General features: G+C 37.0%; 1 protein-coding gene across 1 annotated transcript in view; it reads right to left on the minus strand.

Moving 5' to 3' along the window:
- The window catches only part of COL14A1 (collagen type XIV alpha 1 chain), a 109575-nt gene that overhangs the window by 19472 nt on the left and 63140 nt on the right, over positions 1 to 26963 (minus strand). Inside the window, exons 25-40 of the mRNA XM_021546489.3 lie at positions 25009 to 25083; positions 23515 to 23654; positions 22187 to 22310; positions 20554 to 20697; positions 18454 to 18618; positions 16926 to 16964; positions 16588 to 16726; positions 14234 to 14376; positions 13275 to 13384; positions 11904 to 12062; positions 7850 to 7927; positions 7480 to 7566; positions 2641 to 2694; positions 2143 to 2238; positions 842 to 895; positions 349 to 402 (exon numbers count right to left, since the gene is read on the minus strand). Coding sequence (XP_021402164.1) covers positions 349 to 402; positions 842 to 895; positions 2143 to 2238; positions 2641 to 2694; positions 7480 to 7566; positions 7850 to 7927; positions 11904 to 12062; positions 13275 to 13384; positions 14234 to 14376; positions 16588 to 16726; positions 16926 to 16964; positions 18454 to 18618; positions 20554 to 20697; positions 22187 to 22310; positions 23515 to 23654; positions 25009 to 25083 — 1661 coding nt within the window. The remainder of the gene's footprint in view (positions 1 to 348; positions 403 to 841; positions 896 to 2142; positions 2239 to 2640; positions 2695 to 7479; positions 7567 to 7849; positions 7928 to 11903; positions 12063 to 13274; positions 13385 to 14233; positions 14377 to 16587; positions 16727 to 16925; positions 16965 to 18453; positions 18619 to 20553; positions 20698 to 22186; positions 22311 to 23514; positions 23655 to 25008; positions 25084 to 26963) is intronic.

Here is a 26963-nt window from a genome sequence, read left to right on the forward strand (position 1 = left end):
AAAGCAAATTTTGATCATTGTATTGGATTGCATACTAATTATATACCATTTAACAACCATTTAATTTTAATTATATAAGCCAAGAGATTAACTGGCAGTGCTGAACACAAGTAACATCTACTTCTACCAAATGGATAAAGCACAGGCATTGTGCAGGGTTCCCATTACACACCTCAGCTCTGATCAGCAGACAGAAGGATGTCCATCCTCCTGTGCCTATTGGCAAAGAGAGATGATCTCCAGAAAGGACAGAGGTGGCATAAATTAAAATAAATCAACCATGTTGGGAAACATTTCCCTTACAGAACAGGAACAAAACACGTGTAAAACAGACTGATTTTAGCTTACCCTTTGACCTTGAGCTCCATCTCTTCCTGGTGAACCTGATGCTCCTGGGACACCCTAAGCATTATAGAAGGAGAGAAAAATTATGAGATTAAATTAGCAGAATCCAACTAAGTTTTCAAGTGAAACTTCATGGCATGTTCTGGATAAATGGAACCAGTGAGCTCAATAATGGGTGGCACCATAGAAGAGATTCAGTAAAGAAGGCATTTCTGTGAAATGAGAGATGGGGAAACACACATCATTAAAATGCAGAGGTGTTGAGTCTACAGAGACACAATTTCAGCATCAAACAAGAAAGTAACCAGCTCTTCAAGCCCAAGTGAATTGGTCACTGCACACCAGCCTACCCTGGATTCCTCCTCTTTCTAAATCCCTGTTCAAATTCACCCCAACAACACATTTCTCAGAAGTTTGGAAAATGTGCCCTAAATTCACAATGATGTCAATTCAGCATTCAAACTTAGTAAGTGACAGAATATACAATAGAGAATACCTGCAGGCCAGGAAAACCAAGATCTCCCTTCTCTCCCTTTTCACCTGGTGGCCCCTGCAAATAAACAATCACACATAATAAACCAAATATATGATTACTTTTCTATTTTTAATAGTTCCCTTCAGCTTCTTAAAAAAAAAACAAAACAGAGCAACCAGTAAGAAAATAGACTACGTTTGTTTCTGAAAAGTAAACATACAGACTCTTATTTGCAAAAATGCAAACGTAGAAGTTATAAAAAATAAAACTAACTGTAAAGGTTCCATAAGCGTTATAGTTTTATCATATCATGATAAAACTATAGCCATTATGTTACAAAAAGAAAGGTAGCTATTTTCTTTTTCTCTTTAAAGGAATTATTTTCACTTCAGGCCTCAGCAGTATCTCCAATAATGCTGAAAAAAAGGGTTTTCTGTGGAAACTAGGCATGTTTCTATGGTACATGTGCATGAGAAGAATATACTTTTCTAGATAATAAATAAACTTTAATTTTGATGTAAAAACAATTTCTCTATGAAATAACTGCTCTTATAATTAAAGTATTCTTATTATTAACTATGATAACATAATCAAAAAATACACAGATTTGGTAAGCCATTGTATTTTTCATTAGTATCCCATAAGCTGGAAAAAAAAAGAAATTGTATTATAATGTAGTAAATTTGAAAAAAATAGCAGAAAAAGTATATATTACTACTTTTCTAGGCTTTTTTGTACCCATCTGCTGGAGAGGTGTATGAAACAAGGTAAGTGCCACTGGTTCATTATTCTAACAATGTTTGTTTATGATGAAATTCTGTGACTTATTTCATAACAGCCTTGCAAAGTCCAGGTCTAATCACTTCCTCTGATGATAGATTTTATTATGTAATGAATATTATTGCTTAATTTTGGCAGAGAATATGGTGTTCTTGCTTGAGTACACCTTTCAAGTCAGAACTGATCTGTGATGAGCAATACAGCCAGAAAAAGAGAAAATATTAACATTTTGGTCTAGTGCCATGTCACAACCCCCACTGCAATTTATTTTCACTTGACTCCAGGCTTGAGTTATAATACCCAGGTCATATTCAACCTGCAATCAAATACTTTCAGCTGACTGAAAATTCAGTTCAAAATAAAAAAACAGAAATTTTGGCATCGAACACGCATTCACTAGAGGTCAAACCCACATCTGTGATTTCACCTCAAATATTGAAATTCAGATTCTGGTCACAACACCAAAAGTTATTTCAGTCTAGGTAAGCTATTTGCTGTTTAAAAGATCACAGAAAAAAGCCTATTGATTTTTTAAGTCTCACTGGAAGCCCTTGAATAGAAAGTCCACTGGGTCCTTGTGGTCCTGGAGGTCCCTGCGGTCCAGGAACACCAATTTCACCTCGAGGTCCATCTGGTCCCTAAAGTAGCACAGGACATAAGTTAAACTCTTATCATATGGACAAAGGCAGCTTCTGTTTGAAGAATTAAATACCAATAGATTCAAAAACATCTGAAATATGAGTTAATATGATTGAGCAGTTAGGGTTCAATTTAAAACTGTCTGGTTTCTTTATAAGTACTAAAAAAAAAATATTATTTATGCTGTGAAAGCAGTATTCTGAATTTTATATCTTTTATCAAGGAACAAATAGAAAAAGTAATTGTTTTGGAAAGAGCCACAGCAAATGCCAATGACATTTCACTATGTTTTTTCCTCAAAAACGCCAGAGACAATCTGGAATTAATTTCAAGGTTTCCATGCAGCAGAGATAAACTAAGAACCCATGCATCTGTCAAATGTAAAGTTCTATAAAAAGTACCTTTGGACCTGGATCACCACGATGACCTTTGGCACCTCTGACACCTGGACCACCCTGTAAAGCACAAGCATGGGACTCACTGAAAACCAAAACTCTCAAACAGAAATGAAATCCTGAGAAGCCCAAACAGATTCTTCCTGTTCCTGAATCAGCGTTCAAGAATCAGTAAGTATCCTGTCGATATCCTTCCACTGGAGTCATTAAACTGAACATACTGAAGTGTGGCCATACACAGGAACAGATTTAAACACAGATGTGACTACTTTTTAGAGCCAAGAATGCACACTACGTAAGAATCAAAATAACACTGGAGGCTATGATATGGATAGAAACGTGGCCATGGGTTCCCTTCCAGTTGCTGAAACCTCCTGCACATCTGTCTGTTCTCACCAAAATCACTTTGTTAAAGACCGAGTTCCCAGAAAGGCCAATGGCATCCTGGCCTGGATCAGAAACAGTGTGACCCGCAGGACTGGGCAGGGATTGTCCCCCTGCACTCAGCACTGGTGAGGCCACACCTCGAATCCTGTGTCCCTCACTGCAAGAAGGACATTGAGGGTCTGGGGCACATCCAAAGAAGGGCAACAGAGCTGGGGAAGGGTCTGGATCACAACTCAGGTGAGGGGCAGCTGAGGGAGCTGGGGGTGTTCAGCCTGGAGAAAAGGAGGCTCAGGGGAGACCTTATCAATCCTTACAACTCCCTGGAAGGAGGCTGTACTCAGGTGGGGGTCAGGCTCTTCTGCCAGCTAACAGTGACAAGATGAGAGAAAGTGGCCTAAAATTGAACTGTGGGAGTTTTCCATTGGATATTATGAAAAATTTATTCACAAAAAGTGTTGTCAAGCTTTAGAACAGGCTGCCCAGGGGCATGGTGGAGTCACCATCCCCACAGGTGTTTAAAAAACATAGCTGTGGCACTTGGGGACATGGTTTAGTGACAGACGTGGCAGTACTGGGATAATGGCTGGAATCAATAATCTCAAAGGTCTTTTCCAACATAAACTGTTCTATAATTAATTCTGCTATTCTAATGACTTAGGAATAGTTTTCAGTGAGGAAAACTCCAGAGTCTACTAGACCTGCACCATGGTTTAATTTGGAGCTATTCTTAGGTAAAATGCTCTTTTGGGCTCTTTTGGACATTTTTCTCTTTTTTGCTTTCTTCAACAATGCCTACATCTGCTCATCATTTATTAACCAACTTTTGCCTTTTTTATTAGTATCATCTGAGACACTGGAGTACCATACATCTGTGGATGGCTGCCATGAATGTGCTTTGCAACAACATCTACATGTGCTTTCTGTTCTAGGACGCACAAATAACTTTTTTTTCACATAAATTTCCCTCTTCCCCCATCTGAATATATTGCCTAATCTCTTGGAATATGAGCTTTACAGGTATTCATTGTACTCAGAAAGGACCTTGTACAACTAGACACCATAACTGAAGAGAACTCTTTAGAAGCTACAATAAGTACTTACAAAAATAACAGCAGTTAAATTAAAGCATTAAGAATGGGAAATATGCTTATATGCAGTATCAATGAGACTTTAAACAGGAGAAATAACAGAAATGTCTGGAAATCCCAGAGTACTCTTTGCCCTTCAATGAAAGTGTCATGATATGGTCTTCCCATGTGTGATCACAGAACAATTTTCCACCACCTCTCCCAGCTCCTTCAGGCTTCTCTCTTCCATCCCACATCTCTATGGCCACGACTCATTCCACCACAGCCAGCTCTGATGCTAAACTCTTATCCCATGTTCTCCATGGAACCAAGTTCCAAATGACACTTGCAAAATTCCAGATACATTTCTGCATTCCAATCTGCTGTCCTTTCTCTTTCCTCTACCTTACTCCTAACTCTGAGATCAAAAAATTCCTCAGCACAATAACTGCAACTTTTGATCATAAACACAGTCACAGTTTTCTCCCATTTTGTTCTCATAAATGGATTGTATTTTTACTAAGACTATATGCTCAGAAATAGCCTGATGCTGAGCCATTAAATTATATGCTTTCAGATTCATGCTGAAGTTGGTACACTTCTCCATGTTCTGAACCCAATAACCTTGCTTGGAAAAAGCACAGTTTCCAGAAGAACATTTATTTAAGTTGAAAGCAACAGAAGAGGCCCCCTTTTATGTTTTTTTTAAACATTAAAAAATGTTTATTTTTTTAATAAACTTGTTTTTGTGGTTATTCCCCAGCACTTCTAAGCCTGTGTGATTAATTTCAATTTTTTTTTTTTGTGCTTCTTTCTGTGGCAAAAAATTCATGTTATGCCTCCTTCCCTTATTTTGAAGAACTTCTTAGCAGCCAGTGCTTTCCCCCAGAAATAGATCTTAATCTACTGTTACCAAGACACCTCCTAATTTCTTTTTAGTAGTCAAAACCTATGAAGCACTGAAAGCTTTTTTATTTTTGAGAGCTAAGCTTCTCCAATCCTTCAACAATTTTGGCTCCTTCACCTTCAATTCTGCAGTGTTTCTTTCAAATGCAGGCATTAGTTTTCTGTGATATCTCATTTTTACTTTGTGTGGGGAACTCCAGACAGCAGGATCAAATTCTGCCAAAAGTGAAGCCATGAAAGCAGTATCCCATGATGAAAATTGCCAGATAATCTTAACTCTAAACAACTTTTTGTCTTATCTGAAGTGAAGCATTTTCTAAAAGGTTAAAAATTCTTTCTACATTTACTGTCCCAAACAAATGAAAGCATTTTATTTGGAGTTTTTTTAACCTAATGTTTAAAACTGGCTACATGGTAGGATCCTGATGTCTGAAACAGAAGAATCCTTGGCTTGGAGAAAAGTCACATGACATTTTAATGACTTGGAGCACTCCTGATCAGACAATAGCACATCTGACTTTCTGACTTTTGGTTGGCGCAGAGATGAACACTGACTTTAATCCTTTTGCTCTGCTTTTTTCATTGGACTTAAACTTAATTTTTTTTTTTTTTTTTTTTTTTTTTTTTTTTTTTTTGCAAAGCTCTACCATCTAACTGTCTGGCAAAAAAGAATCACTTGTAACAGGCTGAGTTCCAGAATCACATATTTCCCTGCCTTGGCAGTGATTTTTCTGCTTGATTTTAAGCTTCCTCTTGCCTGGCACCATGCTATTCAAAACATGGTTAATCCTAAATGTAATATATAGAAGTACATTATTTTACTACTGGGTTAAGCCTTAGCAATTCCTGATTCATATATATTTTGAACTATAGTAATACACATCCTTCCAGTCAAATAATTTTCAAACAGTTTTCATTTTACTGTGACATGTGGTCAAACTACTTAATTTAAGTGACACTTTTATGTGAATTATCCAATTTTTTAGAGAACACAAACTAGATGCTAAAATGTGGAAATGAAACTTTAATCCATACTTGTTTAATAACCTATATTCAAATAGCAGAACAGAATATTTTCTCCTTGTTCAAGATGCAGCTCTTAAGTGAATTTCCTCCTGAATTTCTTTCCAGCTTTTTATGCCAGAGCTTGAAGAATAGTTCTTGCAGAAAGACTACCCTCTGAGCTGTCAGGAGGATTAATGTCTGCTAGGACCTCCCATCTGAAGGCCTTATGTGCAAGTCGATTTTGTTGTTAAACATGCATCTCATGTGTTTTGTGTACTTTAACACCAAAGACATTTTCCTTTACTTTCTTCCCTGTCTCTTTCATTTAAAAACATGCCTTTGGAACGTCCAGGACACAGTATGAGCTGAGAAATATGCAGTTCAAACTTTTCACAAGAGACCCTCATCTCAAACTCACTCAGCAAGCAGCCCTAAGATACCAATCATATTTATCTAGTCTTAACAGAAAAAAACCATGACCATTCAACAAATCTCCCAATCAGGATTCTTGTTAAACCAAACCAATAATGAACCATTGCAGAGCCTTTCTAAATTGATAAAAATCAGCCTTGGGATGCCAGATTGGGTTCTCAGAATTTAGTGGGCTTGTGTCTCCACTGTCTGGTCTGATTCATTGTCTGAGTTTCCACAAGCCAATGAAGAGAAAGGAGATTTATTCCATCTAAGATACTACACTAACATAGAGGGGAAGTTAAATAACTGTCTTTTACAAGAGACTACCTAGTTCCACTGGCTACACAAGGAACTTAGACACACACTTAACACCTACAGAGCAAACTCTTAATGAGTGCCATCAAAATGACACCACTAAGCAAATGTAAAAGTTGTAACAGTGTACATTTCAACATTCACTGGAAATTTTTTTTTTTTTATTAAATTTAACTTTCCACAAAGGCAGATTATTTCATTATTTCTTCCCTTCACGGCTCTTGGATACCTCTTTGCCTTTAAGAACTCTCAGAAGAACCTGTACTTCCAGTTCTGCTTTCCAATAAGTATTTTCCTTTGGTAGGGCTTTTAAGACAGAAAAGTCTTCTTTCATCACATACTACATAAGTGGTATTGTCATGTTCCATATCTTTAATTGATAAGAATTCTGTAAACTGAGCATTTCAGAAATATAAACTCCAAGCTATATTTAATACACATCTGCTAGAGTAGACAGAGAGGTTATTAAAAATTTGGAAATAAATGGCACTACCAATGAGGTATCTAATGCTGCAGACAGATAAAAGGGTTCCAGGTCTAAAGAATACCCCAACTGCTTCAGCATAATCCTTCTTTACACAATTAATAGCATCTTCATTATAAACTGAGTATAATTTTATCTCTTTACCAGCACTTGAAAGTGTAATTTAACCTTACTAGCTATACAATGGCAGCAAATCCACAGTTTTGAAATAAAGGTGGCCAGTGGACTATTTGGTACAGTTCACTACAAAGCTGAATAAAACCTTACCGGTGGTCCAGGAGGTCCAAGGGGACCCTTATTGGCTTCTGAACAGGAACAAGCATGAGGAAGGGCAGGACAATTTTCCTCATCTCTCTATGAAAAGGTTAAGATAGGAGAAGAATGACGTGCAGAACTTCAAATGCTAGGTATTTTATCAGTCTAAGATGTAGTATTTAGCACAGTCTAAAACACAGTACTGAAAAGCACCCACGTGATTTAGAAAAATATGTCTAATTGACTTTCAATAGGACAAGTAATCTAAGCAGTGATGGGCTTTTTCAAAAACTTCTAAGCATTTTATTCACAATAAAACATTTGTCTCAACAAAGCAGAAAATAAAAGATAAATTCTACAGTTATTGAAAGAGGTTTCTTACCAAGCCAGGAAGTTCACAGCATTTGTCTCGATTGGCCCATGAGGTAGCACAAATAATGTCAAACATCTGTAACTGCAGCTGTTTCAAAACAAGGGTGATGTACAACATGACTATTAAATGTAAGATCAGTGCAAAATGGAACCATCAGCAAGCAAAGCCAACTTGATTCAACCACTCAGATTAGACAAAGTCTTTTGACTTTGAGCAGTAAGCCACAAATAGCACACTTAAATGGTGAATCCACTGCTTCGACCAAATGTATGTCCAACCAAATCATCTGAACTATCAGACATTACATTAATTAAGCAAAGCTGTTCAAGGTTAAATGCTGCATGCATTTGTTAATTTTCCCCCACTCCTTGCTTAAATTCCTTACTTTGCCCAATGGTGTCTTCCAGTATATTTTTATAGCAAAAAGGACATCAAGAGTCAGGAGAAAGAGAGTTTAGCTTCTCTGAATAATTCCTCTCGACCCTCTGGTCTGCTGTTCATATTTTATCTGGGACAAGGTCTTCTGTAGACTATTACTTATACTGGAGCTGAGCCACAAATAATATTTCTCATTTTTTCCAGTTTAATTTTACTTTAGAATATGCCCTCTCTTATCCGTATTATCCCCAGGCAATGATAGATTAAGAATGGGGAGAAGTTTGGTCACCACGTGACAACTTTGGGCAAAAAAAAAAATTCCCATCCCAGTTCTGGGAACATGATTTGGACAAGAATTTAATCTGAAAGAATACACACATTTGCTGAAAATAGTGGCTGCTAGATACTCAGAAACAATATACTAAATAGGACTCAATGGTAAAACCAATTATCTCCTTTACAGCCCTCACTGAACAAAGGGTTTTACAGAGATGAAGCTTTCTTCTGTTACTATTTCTATTCTTTTTCCATGCCTTGTTTATGTGCATACTGAATACAGAATGGTATGGAACAGAACATCCCATTAAATTAACCCCACATGTTAAAAAATTCAAGGAACTGCTAGAGACAGAATGCTGGGTTTGTTCCCGTTATTTTCAGTGACATTATTTTAAGATCAGAACAGAGGAATGAATTTTATCATTTTCCTATAACTGCATTGCTTCTAAAGCTGTTAAAATGAACTACATATGTGCACCTTTGGTTTTGCCTCATTTTTTTCCTTATAAAATCAAATATTATTTTTTAAATAAAGGCACCTTTCATATAAATATACATTCTTCTCACCTGCCGGCAGATTAGCTGGTTTGTAGATTTGCTGTACTACAGATGAGGCACAATGAGCTGACACCATGCAAAACACCTCAGACAGCTGAAGTGCAGCATGAAGACAGCATTTGGACTCTCAGTTTGGCTCCATGGAGGGCCACCCTAACTCCAACAAGTCTGTGTCCATGTCTGTGTCAAATGGAAGATGGCTCCACGTGGAGCCACTTAGTCTCCCTCTTTGCTGCACATCCCTAAGCTCCTAACTCCAGGAGGCCCCACTAGTGCAGCAGCAGATAAAAGTGCAGGCACACACTGCTCTGGGACACAGAATACCTGGGCATTTGCATGATTCTGCTCTTAAGCAAATCAAACACCCCAGAAAAAGGGTGCAGCAAAACCAGAGCTGTAGAGAGCACCTTAGGTTCAGAAGATAAGTTGTACTGTCATTTTGTTCCATAACCCAGTCCATCCTGAGCTATTCTATTATCCTGAACAATGGTAGAATAACAAAATTTATTGATAGGTGTGCACATGCATTCATTTTGTCTGGACTAGGCAATCTGGACATCCATAGGAATAAAGTATGTAAATTAAAGAGCAAACAGAAATGCTGTATTCACCAACCAAATGTTGGATGACTCAGTATTCTTTTTTAAAAACATTATGTGGATTGCTCTGACTCAAGCTAAAACCCTAAACAAATCTTCCTTTGCTACTCTTAAACATTTATTCATAAGTCTATGCATTCATAATGATTTTGATTTCTAAACATCCAGCCCCACAAGCAGAATAAATAAGGTGGAAAAGTCCTCATCTAACCAGGTTACAGCTCTGCAAATGTTTCTCAACAGACCACCTTAGACAATATTATTAACAGTACATACACATGCAATCAAATAAGGTTCAAAGAGGAGGAAGCATCAATAAAGAGAAGGTCTGTAAATTGTAGATAATATTTTAAAGTTGGGCTTTTCATTAAATCCCAGTGAAGGAATAGAAAACATTACTTGCTGCAGGTCCCAGTCAGGGTTCATTGCTCTGGCTACAATCTAATCCTGAGATGACTCATTCAGGAGTGTTAAAAGGGTTAGGAACCTTGAGCCTAATCCCTTTTTGATCTATCTATCGATCTATCTATCTATCTCTCCATCCATCCATCCATCCATCCATCCACCCATCCATCTTTGCCTGTTCATTTTGCCATTGCACACTGTATATATTGATGGGAAAGAAAACTCTGGTACAATTATATTTCCTCAAAATTGAAATGTCTGGCAAAACTCAAAGGACTGCTCTGTGTTGATTTATTTTAAAAATACACAAAAAACATTCCAAGAATGTTAAAATGTCCCATGTGAATACAGTTACAGCAAAACATCTACAATTGTGTTCCAAAGTAACTGCCTGCTTACTTTTATTTTATGTAATAAGCATCTCTAAAACTAAGATATTTATATATCTAGTAGCTCTTCTGAGAACTTCTATCCTGCCCCCTACTAGATTCCTTTGATGTCCTCCAAATCTTGGAGTAGGAAACCAACTCATTCATGTTTTAAATATGACTATTTAAAGAAGTACTGCACCATATACATAAATTGTGCAGAATGGAAACTCCAGAGGATGGTATTTGGGTGCTTTCTTGATTTGTTTCTAATTCGGTATATATTATAATACTAGAAGACAGCTTAACCCTACTAAAGAATTTTCATCTTCATCTACGCATTTCTAATCATACATCAGCTTTACAGTTCATTTGAACAAAATCAAATTTTTTAGTGAGTGGGCAGTCTTATTTTTTTTTATAGATTCCTATGTTCCAACAAAAGACACATTTCTTTCCACTTCTTTACAAAGGCTTCTCTAATTCTAAGATTTCCTAAGTCTGTCTTTTTCTGTTTCTGTTGGAATGTGTCTACAAAGGTTCCTCTGTGTAATTGTCTTTCAGGCTTCATATAATTATTATCCATCCATTTGAGTCCTAAAAGCTCTTTCTTTTCATACAGAGACTTATTCTGAGGGCTTATTTTTTACTAAACAAGAGTATTTTCATATATTAACAAGTAAATACATATTTGAAACCTCATTCTTATTCAAGTCAATCTTTGGTTCAAGGTTCACATTCTCTGCTAAACTCATTCTAGGGTCAAGAAAGTTCAAGGAAAATTAGCAAACACTACTACGCACAAAAAAGTCAAAGCCCCTCAAACAAAACAAAACAAAACTGAAAGACGTGCATTGGCTGTCATGCAGAAAGAATAATCAGTTGCTGCTTCTGAGAGAATAACTTCAGAGGAATGAATGAGCACTTAAACTGGGGGAGAGGGGAGACTTCTCACAATTAAAATGTCTGATATTATAAAAGAGCTAGGTATACTAAGATGGGAGCTTTTGGAGACAGCCCATGCCAAACCAGTTCAATTTTTTAATGAACAAACAGTGAATTAAGGGGCAAACAAAGAATCAGAGGGAATAAGAGACATGGAGAATAATTACAGAATATTTTAAAAATCAAAGTTTTAATCATTCCAGGCAAAGGAGTTATACATGATATTACTCCATGTAATTATTTTTGGAACACAAGTAATATCTGAATGCATCAACTGTGTTTACATATGTTTTTGAGAATAACATTTCAACAAAATTTATTTTATTATTTCATTTATTAAAATAATAAAAAATGGATTTTGCCAAAGTTGACAACTACTACAGGCTTTTGCAGAATTTTTGAAATGCCAGAACTTTACTATTTAAAATACCAAATCACTTGGCTTCAAGTTAAAATTGACTGCAAAGTTCCCAAACAGTTGATTTTTAGAATATTTTAAATATTAGAAAGAGTTGTTACTGTTCCACTCACCGGTGCAGAATTGTCTCTTGGTCCCCTGGATCTCACCATCCTCCCCAGCACTTCTATGCCATCAGAACTAATATTCCCTGCTGCATTAATGGTCTTCTCACCCACTTCCTTGCAGTCAATAATTATCTTGGCTGTGGTCTTGCTGATAACAACATGCAACTGAGCAAAAGATAAGATGCTTTAATGTACAAAGGAGCATATGAGATATATGTGCTCTTTCCTTGGGAAAAAGGGGGCATTTTTTGAAATGAGCTCCTAATTCCATGTTTGCTAATGAAACTCAAAGAACACTTCAAAGCAAATAACCCAGGTAACCTCTAGAGGTCCCTTCCAACCTGAATTATTGTATGATTGTAAATTGTTGAATTAATTTGGTTTATTTTTCTACTTGTGGAACATCTGCAAATAAATTTGCAACTTACATGATTTATTCAATAAATAAATATTTTGTCCCAACAGAAGATCTGCACAATGTTCATTTACCACTCAGATCCCACAGAACCTTGTTTTATGTGTTTTTTCCTTGTACGGGGCATTGGATTTCACCATTACAGCCATTATAGCCAGCAACTTGCAGAAGACAAAACTAAGCAGTAAAATTTAGTTTGTAAATTATACACTGACAGCAAATGCTGTCATAGTGAAGTTTTTACACTGAAAAAACCAAATTACATCAAATGCTGTACAAAAAGCAGAGCATAACAACTACATTCTTTCCTTCTGCCTTGATCACACTCTGTTGTCCCTCAATGATGCAGCAGAGACACTCCCAGTAGGGAGGACTAGCTACAACTGTCCTGTCATAAGCAAACTCTCAGGGTGTTTGTTTGTTTGTTTTGTTTAGGAAAGATCCAAACATCAGGAAAAAACATCAATGGCAAAACTACCCTCTAGAACCAATAGGTGCTGCAATCCCAGCATCGCTTCACCTGCTTTCAGAAAGAATGTTAAAAGTTCTCAAATAACAGAAGAAAGTTCAACATGGCACAACACTTAAAATATATTTTAAAATTACAACTGATTAAAAAATGATTTTTCGACATTTTATTTTGAATGACACCACCAATCCAAATCTTAAAAGGAAAAGCTGATTTATTTCTAAATTACTTTTCAAGATATGTATTTTGAATGAACTCTAAAATACAGGCAAGAAGTACGAGATAAAAATTTAACACATCAGCTTTGTGATAAAAATCATGATTTGTTTAATGTTAAGCTAATACTGCAAAGAGACATATGACAGTAAGGCAGGTGGTGCAAAATAAACTTTTTTTTCTGGCAGTAACTGACCTCATGAAACATGATTTTGAAACATGAAAAACTCACAAGTTTTTATTCAGAGTGCTTTTTCTCCCTATTGTCATTACTAACCTTATGAAAACTCCCATAAAATATCTTCCTTATTTCAGGGCCTTCAAATGTTACGGTTTGAAAATCTCCTTTGTAGTCATAGTTAAAGAAAGTCAGAGTTTTTCCACCATCTGTGTGAGATCAAAATGAAGGGCTCTGTTAAAGAAAAGTTCTGATACAATATTTGAAAGAGTCAATTTGCATTTAACAAAGCAGACCAAAGATGATAGCTCAAATATTAGTGAAACACATTCATAAACAACACACTGACCCTGACCTGGAAGTAACAAGTTATATCAGAGAAATGCTCCATCCTGGTTTGACAGGAAGGATGGACCAGCAGTTCTGAGTCTACCTCACCCATGTCTACCTGGTTCTACTCTCTCATTCATTCTCTGTGAGAGCTGGACAAGAAAAACTCTTCCTCAAGCTGGCTGAATATCTAATTCCCACCTATTTCAAGATGACAAACTGGCAGCTATCAAGAACAGGTATCACAGTAGCTTCATCTTCCCAACAGTAAAAATGTGTAAATTTTAATCCCTGTTTCACAATTATGAAAGCAAAACCAAGTAAAACCAAGAGCCATCAAGAGTTCATGTCTGTGGTCCTAACTCTGCTTTTCACCAGACTGCATTTCCTCTACTTATGCTCCCAGTCCCACTGGCCCATATCAAGACAGATTTGATCGGAATCAGATTCAAAGCACTGGAAATCTTAAAAGCAGATGAGTACCTCACATCAAATTGCATCTAGTATAGATCCTTGGAATCCAGCTTAAAGCAGTTAACTCAAAATTTGACTCTAACTCCAAATTAAATTCAGTTAAATTGAATCTAAAACCCATGCATTAGAGATAACTCCCTGCCAGATTCAGGTGGTTGATCTGGCAGCACATTGAAACACTGGCAATAATAAAACTAGACACAGAATTAATCACATGTACAGTTAAAATCCTCAATAAAACACAAACCACATACTATCTAAAATAACTCCAACCAGTGGTTCATAGGCTTCATTTAAAATCTCCCAAAGAGCAAAGGGCTCCTGAGGTGTGTCCGGCAGTATCCGAAAGAGAAACGTGATGGTGTAATCAGAAGGGAGACCTTCAGGATGCAAATACCTGTAAGAGAAATAATGGCTTTGAAAACAATGGTAAATCTGGTGATTTACTCATCAGAATTTTGCTCTACATGCTTCCTATTACTCAGTATATTTCCTTATAAAGCAAGAATGAAAAGCAATATGTATCTATAAAATCTACTCAGCTTGATAACTCTAAAAGAATGCTTATGAAGAAAGTAGAAGTTATTGTCTCCCTTGAATTTACAAAATTGACCTTAAAATTTAACTTTTTTTTAATTTGAAGATCAAATCAGAGGTCAGTTGGAAGTAAAGCTGAAACTAATTATATTTAAAGCTTTTAACGAAGAATAGCCACTCTCAAGACCTTTGAAATTGTTTGATTTAGGAGACAATGGAAATAGCTTGGAAGACCAGTCTCAATAGACATGTCCTTTGTCATTAAACCATTACAAATGGATTAAAATTAGGAGTGACAGACTGTTACAGGAAGCTTTATAAAATATAGAGAATGGAGTTTATACATTTCAAAGCCAATACAAAAGAAAGTGAAGTCAGAACAGATCACATACTGAAATGCAATCTGGTTTCCTAGAATTTATGCAGAAGAGAAAGGAAGTTTATGATATAAAATAAATACTTTATGTCATTAAAAAAAAATTCATTATTTCTTACTTCAAGTTTAATTTAATGCTTTGTTATCAAATCCCAAAGTGAAACATTTGGGCACGTGTCTGAGACATCTGTGTGTTAAATGTTAATTAGTCTGATTCCTTAAAATTGTAGTAAGGGGATCTGAAAGAAGTCTCAAAAGTTATTCAAACAATTTATTTTCCCCAAATATGACCCATTCCTTTTAGGTGTTTCTGGCACATCACATGAATCATGCTGAAAAAAGAGTTAACATGATATCATCAATGTATTCTGCACAGTCTCAGTAGATGAGCAAGTGTGAAGTTACACTGCCCATTTCCCATAGAGAAAGAAGGGGAACTCGATAGATAAAAGTGTGTTTTTACAGTGTGCCCATTGTGCAAGAATGAAAGACAATTCAATAAGCAGGGTGGGTTAAATGCAAGGTTTGGGATACAGAGCTCAAAAAGGAAAATAAAATTAAAGGCATTCAGTGCACAGATGAAGTGACAAAGCTAAGTGGTATTTTTCAGACGTACCTGTGGATCATCAAGAGAAAGGTGTTCTCTGAACCATGAAAAGGAGTGAAAGTCTAATGAAGCAGTAAGACTGGGTGGCAACTAGAGAATAGCATATAAAGGCAGCAGATCAAATTAGAAAGAAGCAGAAAGGGGAAAAGAAGTGAGAAATATTAATCCCTTGACATTTCAGTCCATCAAGACCCAGTAGGAAACAAAACAAGGAGAATGTGAAACAGCACCAAGAAGTACAATTCCAAATGAGACGCAACAGGACAATTACACATTCTGATGATACCTAATATAAGCCTTCAATCCCCCTTATTGTTTTTCTTTCTTAATTATCCTAGATAAAGCATATTTTTCATTAACCTTCCCACATGTAATACATCAGAGCCACTGCTTCTCTCTGGTGCCACTTAAAATGCAGTGGGGGTCTGGACTGAGAGGAACCCAACACAACACAGACACTGTTTATACAGAAACAGGGTTTCCATCACTTCCTCTCTGAGGAATGACTGTAAAAGTTCAGTCAGGGGATTCTTCATGGCCTCCTCCACAACCCTCCCAAGGCCCAGTCCCTGTGACTGGAAGATGTCCTGCCTCCCAGGAAGGGACTAGATGGCAGCTACTCCTCTGTAACCCATGGCTGGACACAGATGGCAGGAGAAGCCACTGAGGACAGCTGAAGAAGGTCAGGCTTTCATTCTGACCCTTGTTTCAAGGACATGCTGAACTCTATGAGACTTCAACCTGCATTCCAGAGGCACCTTTCACAAAGTGCTGCAGACTGGAATCTTCCCAGACGTGTGCCTGCACGAAATTTCCAGGTGTTACACCGACACAAGCCTGAAACAGGCTCATGGGAAAACCAAAATAGCCAGTGGGCTTGCCTACTTTTACCTCCAAATGTTATTTTTGAATTAAACAGATTGAAGGGTCAGAGCAGCAAACAGTTTTTCTATTCATCAGTACATTGCAGATATACATTAGCACCTCTGCTCTTCTGACTTAAAAATACTATTCCCTGAAATGAATAATTGCCTGCACTAGAAAATTATCTTCATGTGTTTTTTGAGTATTTATATGTGAACACATACTTGGTAGGCTGGGATACCAGAGCATCCTTGTGCAGTCTGTAACATGGGAAAACATTAAATGTACCAGGTTCCATGGAAACCCCTTCCACAGCTGAAAATTCCTTTTCAACCAAACCAAACATTTCCATCATTTTAAATCCTGGAAGATATCAAAAGGTATATTTATTAATTTAAATTAATACTGCATTAGAAAATACAAAAAAAGACAACTCCAATTGTATCTAAGAGTTTCATTGCCTGTTAGCATGAAGGGAAATGTATTGCCTAATACCGTGAAAATAATGTATTACAAATTATTCCATAAACCAGAAACAAAAATGAACACAAAAATACTGTACCTGCAAAATTATTGCCATCTTTAACTACCAGTGGGCAGGCTGTAAAGGAAAAAAAGATATATTTAAGAATACAAGAGATGTCCCACTGAGTCAGAACAATCACGTACTTTGACTTAAACTCAGCAATCTACCCCCAAGAGCAGGTAAAGAAGGAGAGGTTGGGTAGGAAGGACAGGCAGACCTGGCCACTTTCTACTCCATTCTGTCAATGCTTCTCAGGATCCCCAAGGGTTGTAACAAAGCTATTAAGGGGTGCTCCCTGTGTGCTCCATATAATATATTTTTATGGATTTCCTGTCTGTTAACTTGTCTAATCCTCCCTATAAACCTGCCTTCACAACCTCTTCAGCAATTTCAAATTTATTGGGAAAAAACCCAACAAATTCGCTGCCTGTTGCATAAAATGAAGTATGTCTTATATTTCCCTAATTCTCTGTTTATGAGCTTCTCCAGCCTAACCCATCTCAAGTTCAAGTACTGCAGGTGACCTTTTCAAACTCCACTACAGTTTCCATGAGCAAGAGAAACCAGAACAATCCCTAAGATGTGTGCTCACATTTTAAATAGCTGTAAATCTGATTTATACATTTCTTTTGGCAGGGAAGAAAGGTCACTAATATATTTCAGGAAAGGTGCCCTGGGAAATCAACAAGCCCAGAGCAGCATGTCAACCAAATATGGCACCCCAGGATACTCACATTTGAAGATCACTTTTAGAAAACAAGCACAAATGACCAATATATGATACTGTTGACAACTGTCAATATTTAACATTCTCTCTACCATTGAAAATAGAACTCATGGTCAAAATCTCAGAACTGGTGGCTCACAAACAAGATTATTTTTACTTACCAGCTCTGACAATTCACAATCTCATGATAACTCACACAACCCTGTGCACAAGGACTCCTTACAATCACAAATGGTTCACATCAACTACACAGTGCCTGCTTCCTGGCTTATAAACAAGGAAATATATTGTGGGCACACACCTAAAAGCATGTGACTTGCTGACCAATAATCATTAAGTGTTGCTCTGGAATGTCTATTCCTTATTTTTCATGAAGAGGCAGAAGTGTGGCTTTCTCACAGATTTCAGAATTTGTGTGTGTTTCATGCTTTTGCTTAGGCTGCAACTCATCAACTTCATAACAAAAACATTAAGGATTTGATCTCTATTAATAAATTAACCATGTGACTTGAATAAGTCACAGTATTCTTTAACTTTAACCCCCAGTAGCCTAGAAAATAAAATATCATTATCTTCAATGACTCTAAAACATCAACAACAGTTGAAATGAGTTTTTGACAACCAGTGACTGTATTCTAGCTTTAAAGAAACAACCATTAATTATTTTGAAGTCACAACACCTTCATTTCCTTAATCTTCTGTGAAAATAACATTATAAAGTCAGCAGTAAGTTATATTAAAAAGATCAAGAATTTGTCTTAATAGAAAATTAATAGTTACAATCTCCCCAGTATTTAGCAGTTATTTTAGAAACAAATATAAATTGAAATGGCTAACTTGCTGATGCAGTTTCACAAACAAAAGTGATCAGCTCATCTTCAATCTTTGTAAAGGCATCAAAGTCATCCACGAAGAAGACATGTCTTTCACTGGGCTTGCTGCCAATATTAACTAATTCTGAATAGTCAGCATCAGCCACTCCAATAGCAAAAAAGGTAAAACCTGTAAAACAAAAAAGAACACTCCTGGGTGTCATTCATTTTGAGAGTGGAAATACAATACGAACACAACTGTATTTGCCCTGACTCCTTTCCTGATTAAACACCAACTTGGACATTTAATTATTAACCTATAGCATGAGAAAATTCACGTATGTAATCTAAAATAAAAGCAAAACATTCTCTGTGAAATATTTCTTCTGGCTATTTATGCTTAATTAGTTAAACTTGAAGCGTTTTCCTGAAGATATATGTCTACTCAGTAGTTTAAAGCTTTAGCATATGTTTAAATACTTTTAAAATTTAATTTGATTTTTAATTTATTAATACTGTAATACAGTATTAATAATACTGTATTACACAAAATTATTCATGTATCAAGTACAGAATAAATACAAGGTAGAGAAATTAATTTCCTGCAGGTTATTTACAGATTTTTTCTATGCCACGTGTTAGTACATATATTATTTCAAGGCACTGCTGCTTCATGAGTGAACACTGAAATAAATGCATTCTCATTTCATCAGCAATTTAACTGCACCGGTTGCATCTGTTCTATATATTTAGTATGAATATTTTTCAAAATATGAGCCTGACTTAAAGGATTTAAATCAAATGGAAACTCTACCCTACATGTTTCAGGAGACATAAGTTTTCAACATTTTCCTTTCTATAAGAGATGAAGGAAAAAACCCCTCTACATCAGGCTAAATACAGTTAAGGGATATACTGGATATAGCATGGCTCAGTCACAAATTTATTCCAGTCAAGCAATATTATCTTTAAGTTTGGATGAGAACCAGGGGCATTCATCACCTTCTGCAGAGCTTTCAGTATAATAAAACTTTGACTTAATACATTATGACAATATCTTCAAGTCTCATCCAAGATCAGCACCTCTTTGTGCCAGCCTCTGTCACAGATGCCCATCAGTGCCTGTTCCAACCTGTCTGCAGCCTCATTGTGCAGGACATTCCAGGGGAAATGGGAGAGGGGCATCGTGTGCCCCATCCCTGCAAGTGAACCCCTACAAAGTGCCTTCTTCTCTGGAGGCCATTCCCAGTCCAGGAGCTAATAATGCAACTGCAAGACTTCCCTGAGAGATGAACATTTTCTGTTCAGCTTAGACACAAACTCCAATTTATTCACAAATACAGTTTTCTTAACTGCTACTTAAAACAGGTCATGCAAGCCCAGTGTTTTGTCATATGCTTTATTGATGAAGCCTCTACACTCAGCACCTAGCAACAAACAAGGAGGCAGCCAAGCTGGACAATTATGTTGGGTTTCAGAAATCAGTGAGCTACACTGGGAATTTCATGGCTGTCAAAGCTAAAAGCAAATAAAAGCCACAAATGTAATTTCTCTTCAGGTCACCTCACATTAAAAGGAAGATAGTTTTTTTCTTCCATTCTTTAGTTTTGTGCCAGGTGGCACATTGTGTCCTTTCAGTTTTGGTACAAACTTCTACAACAATTAATCCACTTCTTACACTTAGACTCACAACATGGTGTGGCTGCTTAAAGCTCTAAAATTGAAGCTTTAAAAAAATTCCTAGAGGTAATTAGTGTAATACGAGAACAGGTCAGAAACAGTATAAGAACTTTCAATAGACCTTTTGTGTAGAAAACAAAATAGTTCAATTTGCACATAACCACTAGACTACACTTTATAGATGACAATCCAAATTCTCAGGATCATATTCCCCAACATCTTTATTCTGGGAACAATTCCATTAACTACTACATGATTTTAGCACTGCTGCCAAAAATATCCAGAGTCTAATCATATCCTAGTGATATTCTGTGTTTCTCAGCAATTGCTGTTTTCTTTAAAACTGAAAATCTGAAGCAAAGGCTATCCTTACCTTATGCCCTCACTTAGGCAATTAATGAGAAAAAAAGAGCATGTGAGTTGTTTTTAAAATCACACAATTTACCATCTAGTTGCATTTCTCTGGAGACTTTGTTCACATCATCTTGTGATCGCCCATCAGTGATGACAACCAAAACCTTTGGAATGCCCCTCCTCATTCCTGCCTCTCCTGTAAATAAGAATTCTCGTGCATGTTTAATGGCTTTGCCTGTAACACAAAAATTGACATTGACTGTGATATAAATCCAGTTTCCTGAGTAGTCTGTCAGTTTGTTCATTCTGTATTTGTTAAAATCAAGATTTAGAAAAGTTTGGTTCTGACTATAATGTTTCAAGTTTTGATGGCTTCGACCCTTCATTTTTCAGTCTGGAAGGGAAGATCACAAACATGATTTTTGTGTGTGTCCTGGGTTCAGCTGGGATCAGCTTAATTTCCCTCTTTATTGCTGGTACAGTGCTGGGGTTTGGACTCCATAGGAGGCTAATGTTGATGATGATGTTTTGGTTGTTGCTAAGCTGTGCTTACCCTGAGTCAAGCACTTTTCAGTGTCTCACTCTCTGCCCCTGAGCAGCTGCACAAGAGGACTGGAGGAGAGTGTACAGAGGACAGCTGAGCCAAACTGGCCAAAGGGATACTCCATATAGAACATCCTGCCCAGTGTATAAACTTGGGGAGTTGGCCAGGAGGGGCCAATCCCTGCTCTGGAATGGGCTGGGCATCAGTCAGCAGGTGATGAACAACTATACTGAGCATCATCTGTTTTTCTTGGAGTTTCTCTCCCTCTCTTTGTTATACCCATTTTAATTACTATTACTATCATATTTTACTTTATTTCAATCCTGAAAGTGTTTCCTCAGCCCACAGGCTTTACCCTTTCCTGATTCTCCTCCCCATCCCACCAGGGATGGGCAGTGAGTGAGCACTGTGTGGTATTTAGCTGCTACCTGGGTTAGAGATAACAAAACTTTCCTTTTCTGGATTGTAGGGCACTGTCTACATGAACAACTGAGAATGTCATTGTAGTAAATAGAAAATGATTTTGATAATGCTGAAACTGGATTCAATAGAACAGCTGCAAGATATTTCTGTGCAATCTGAAAATAATAAAACATACGGTTTTCCCCAACTAAAACAGATTTTAACCCTTTGAACCCTCATCTATAATTTCTTTATATCAGAAAGCTATTTTAAGAGATTAATTAAAATGCAACCTTAACAAACATCCTTCCCCATCCCAATCTTAAACATCCCACAGATGCTTAACTGTCCTGGCTTATACCCAAACAGACTCTCTGCTCTCTCCAGTTTTATACATGCTCTGCAAGCTCCCTCCCTCCCTCTCCCCGTTATCACTTTTCTGCTCACTTGGCAAGCTGATTTCATATTACTCTCCATTCCAGCTTCCACTACCCCCAAAATAATTTGCTTTAGCCCTCCTGCCTTTTTCCCTGCCTCCCTGATCCTTGTTATCACTGTTGGTCAGTGGGGTGAATATGCAGCAGTAGGGGCTGAAGTGTGTAAACTACAGATTACAAAGACTTTCTAATTTCAGAGCCCAGTCTTTCATCTACAGTGTGGAGCCAGCATGTTATCACTGATTTTGCAGTGATTAATTAAACCATTTAGCAAATGAGAAATAAATACTCCTTAGAGAAGCAGGGAAAAAAATCTGCAATACAAGCACATCCTTTCTCACCTGTTTTTGTATTTCCTCCTTTGTATGCTATATGCTGAATAGCTTCAAGAAGAGTCTCTTTTGTTTTGTATGCATTCAATTTAAATTCTGTCCTGGGATCATCAGTAAACTGAATTATTGCCACCTGTGCACATAGAAGATGCTCATTACAAAAGCACCACCCACTGTGCAAGCAAAAAGTAAGTGAATCTAAACACTTAAAACAAGGATTTATCTTGTAACTTTGCTTCATCTTTAAATTGAAGCCAGACTTTTTTCCTCTTTAAGAAAGCTTTCACTAAACAAAGTTCAATTTTACTCTCTGCAACCTTGGCAACCATCTAACACTTTCTGGTTTCATTTTGCAGCAAACAGGATGAGAACATTAATACCCACTTTGGCAGAAGCACCCTCAGTCAAGCCCCAAAAGCAAAATCCTGGTTACAGCTGCTCACATGTGTGCAGTTATTCATACTCAGAGCTGCTGGGACTTAATTCAGAGTCCATGAATTAATAACTGCACATAAGTAACTTAAACTAGGGAGCAAGAATGAAGCAAGTAATAGAAAGATTCAGGAATATATTTTGAAATATTGCCTCTGTCAAATATGACACTACTGAGTTAAGACCCTGTATTACAATCCTGTACACTAAACTACCACAATTCACAAAGCATATATTGATTTTCATATTCCAGAAGTCATGCCCCTGATTTAAAAGGAACTATTGTGTTTAAACTTGTGACAAAGTTTCTGAAGCACCATTAACTATATTCCGGAAAAATAGGTGTATAGCAAGAAATAGTAAAAACTAAGTATTCTTCAGGGTTGCACAAGTTAAAATTAATTTCCAGTGAGATCCCAAACCACATATTATACAGGTAACACTTAAAACAGTAATGTATTTGCCATTAATATATTCTGGAGCACGTCTCTAAACAAATACATAAATGGAACAATCGTTGCAAATTTTATTTCGAGCACTGTAGATTCTGTAGAGTGAGAGATTTAAAATAACAGAACCTTTAATTTTCCTTATCAATGCCATTTTTAGTTTACTTATAAATAAACACTACAATGAGTATCAAAAACATTAACAAATTTAAATGTCATTAGAATTAGAGGAGACTGAAATGATACTTAGACCTCATGCTACCAAAATTTATATTGAGAATTTTAACATATGGTGTGCATAAAAAGATATTGAAAAAAGATACTGACCTAGAGCAGTTTATATTTTCACTGAAGTGTGAAATGATGCCAGTTATTTCTTGATTCATTTCACTTCTGGTCTAGTCTAAAATACCCTGTCAAGTCCATGCACCCTCCATCTCTGCACACGTTGATTACCTGTGTTCCATCAGGACCAATTTTATCCAAAGCTCCCACAGTGCTATAAAGGAAGTTAATTATCTTATTGAAATTGTCATCTCCTATACTCCATGACCCATCCACCAGGAATGCCAGATCAGCTTTGGCTGCTTTGCACACTGAGGAAGAAAGCAAGAATTTTGGAATTAGAGCAATGCCTCAACTCCTCATGAAAGCTCAATAATCACTTAAGAAAATGCAACCATCATGAAAAGCCCTTGTTTAATGTTAGTTAATACATGTTAGCTCATAATGTTAGCTTTAGCCAACAGACCTGTTGGCATTGACTTCAGTGCAGGTGCAGAACCAGCTGAGTTCTGCAAGGGAGAATTGTCTGCACCAACAGATCCTATCACAGAACTCCTTTCAATGGTTCTTTTAAGTCTGGCCTATCATTTCTATTTTTATTTAGGTTTTAATGTAAAGTCACACATTAACTCATACAATGCCAGACTCCTAAAATGACACAGTAAGCAAGCTGACAGAATTTCAACTGTGGAGGTTCCCACTGGGAAAATATTCATTAGTTACCCTAAGGTCTGCAGTGTCTAATGCACTTTAACTGCACTGTGTTGGAGCCATGCAGGTTTCACCATCTCATCTGATTCCAGCATGTTCTTATGCAAAATGGCCTGCAAGAGCTGTACATTTGCTCACACAAGTTGCTCACTCTTTCATGGGAACTGGGAGCCTCCAGCACTTCTCAGAAATCCAAGTCCATTGCTTGGGGTCAGAAGTAAACTGTCTCAAAGCAAAGTTAGGTTTTTCAACATATTTCATCATCATATTTCATCTAAATCCAGAGAATAGAACAAGAAGATATAAACCTGTATTTTTCATCTTCTGTTGATTACTCCTTGGCTAACAAAACCCCCTCATTTTCTGCTCCTATGTAGTTCTAAACACACACACATACAAGGTCTTTTTGCCCTGTACTTGTGGGTTAAAGTCTCCATATATACATCAGTTTGGTCCACAGACTTCAAGCTGATGCATCTGATCCTCAGTCTCCACCAATACTGCTCCTCTCACAGAAATATTATATGCCTCTGTACAAAATGTGACACCTTCAAATAATAATAAAAGGAAGTCTGTATTTAAAGAGGAGAGTCTGAATATGGCCCATACTTTTCACATTACCTAAAGTAGACATATTTAAAAATAATGCTGCTTTTGAAGTTTAATTATCCTAGGATAATTAAACTGTCTGCTTCAGTTGCAAAATATGTATAGTTTAGGAGTTGTGGAAAAAGGAAGTGTCACATATGTTAACCACCCCTTCAGCAAATTTTAACAGTACAACAATGAGGTCAGATTTTTGGCTCATTAAATTTAAGCCAGCTGCCTTAATAGTGTTTCTACAGCAAATGCCTTGTGGGATCTGCTCCCCACAAGTCTAAAATACCGTCAGAAGTAGAAAAACATTGCATCAACACTTTAAGATTACTATAAACTCACACAGGTAGCACTTACCCTCTTTTGCAGGTGGGATTGTAGGTGGTGGGGGTGGTGTTGAAGGTGTTGTTGGTGGTTGAGTAGGAAATGGTACTGGAGAATAAAAGAAGGAATATTCAAACATGGGTAAAAGCCCAATATCTTTAATAAACAGCATTTTCTACTCATTTCCACATGAAAATAATTAATTATCCCTAATCCACTCATTATGCAATTGGAGGTAAACATAGGTGAGTGCATGCAAGAAATATCACCTGAAAGAGAATATTTTTAATGCAAAACAATTAGTGGCTGTATATGCAGTATGAATGACACAATACTACAACTGAACTACTACTGGAACTGCCCCTTTTTGAGATTCTCCAGTGTAGCAGACTATGTGTCAGCACTATTCTTGACCTAGGATCCATAACTCATTTTGATAAAGGTCTATGTCCTCCTTTCTCAACAAAAGTCCTCAGTTACAGAAAGTAGGTTTTTATTCACTCTGGAAGGAAGAATATCTCAGTCCTACAATCCAAAATGCAAAGACAGAGAGGAAAAGCAAGCCACTCAAAGCAGATCACAGTCTGCCCTGATGATGACTTTTCTGAACTTGGTCAAAGAATTTGTTATGCTTCCAGACAGAAACGCAGCTCTGACCCCAATTCTAACAGGACTGTGGCTCTGTTGCCTGCAGCAACTTCTACTAAAGTTGCTTTATAGTTTCTGAAAGTGCCCCTCACTCTTCTCCTGAAAATTGACATTGGAATTTCAACCTTGCAGTGACCTAGGTGAATTGACAGCTTTTCTGAATGCAACAGCTTTATTTAGCACCTTTCAATACAGCCCAGCTGAACTCTCAGAGATAAAATGCATATGCATTGACTTCCACAACCCTATGGGAGAAAAAGCTTCCACATTCATTCAAGGGGTTTTTTTCCCCATTTTCATTCAATGCATTTAGCATAAAAAGGCACAGGTGCCTTCTTATGAACATCAGTCTTTTAAGTAAGACTAAATTTATTCTCTGTACCGCCTAAGTTACATTTATAGGCAATGGAGAGAGTTAGGGCAGCCTGAGAAAAGGAACCTACATTTGGGAAAGATCAGTGCCAACAGTATTCATTACATGTCTGCATCCCACTGTAGCTGATTGGGAGTTTCCCAATGGCTTCAGCAAAAGAAAGGGCTGGGACTGAGACACCTACACAGAAGTAGTGCCCAGGACCTCCATGGCCACAGCAATCCAGGACCAGACCCACTAAAAAAGGGTCACAGCTGCTGTAAAATGACTTTAAAGGCTGCTCTCAGCACCAAAGAGATGCAGGTCATCCTGAAGACTGTTTCCCTTACAGGTGAAACAATAGTTTAGAGAAATTATCACAAACCATCATTTTCAAATGGACATATGGCCCAAGGTGTACTCTTCCTCATGTCTCCTAGCTCCCTGACCTGCAGAGTACACTAAACACAATTCCCCAAAGAGCAGGAAAAGCTTGGCTTTTTGCTCACTGCTCAGAGAATGTGTTCTGGACTAGGAGGAATTGGAGTCATGCATCTGTGCAAGTTTTTCCTATGTGAAACCATAAATGTGGGAGGAAAAGAAGAAAAGTACAAACACTTTCTACCCTGAGAGAAAGGGAAGAGCATTGTGGTGTATAGCAATATAATATGAGAAGATAGGTAATGCTGAAATTGTAAATGGGCTCAAAAAAGATAAAATATTCATTCTAGTAGTCCCATATTTTATTTTGTAGTATTTTGAATTCATGGCAGCAGCATCTTGCCTTCATAAACAGCTGTGAGGATTGGGGTTTTTTTGCTTGTATAACTACAACTAGTAATTTAAAAGTCTGGTTGGTTTTTTTGTTTCAAAACACTTTAATTGGGTTTTGAGGTCTCATTTATCTGTAAATTATTCAAACACTAGTTAATTTTACTAAATAACAAGAGTTGCAGGAACAGAACTTTCTGTTTGCTTATTTTTCTGT

The sequence above is a fragment of the Lonchura striata genome, chromosome 1, assembly GCF_046129695.1.
Source record: "Lonchura striata isolate bLonStr1 chromosome 1, bLonStr1.mat, whole genome shotgun sequence".
NCBI lineage: Eukaryota > Metazoa > Chordata > Aves > Passeriformes > Estrildidae > Lonchura > Lonchura striata.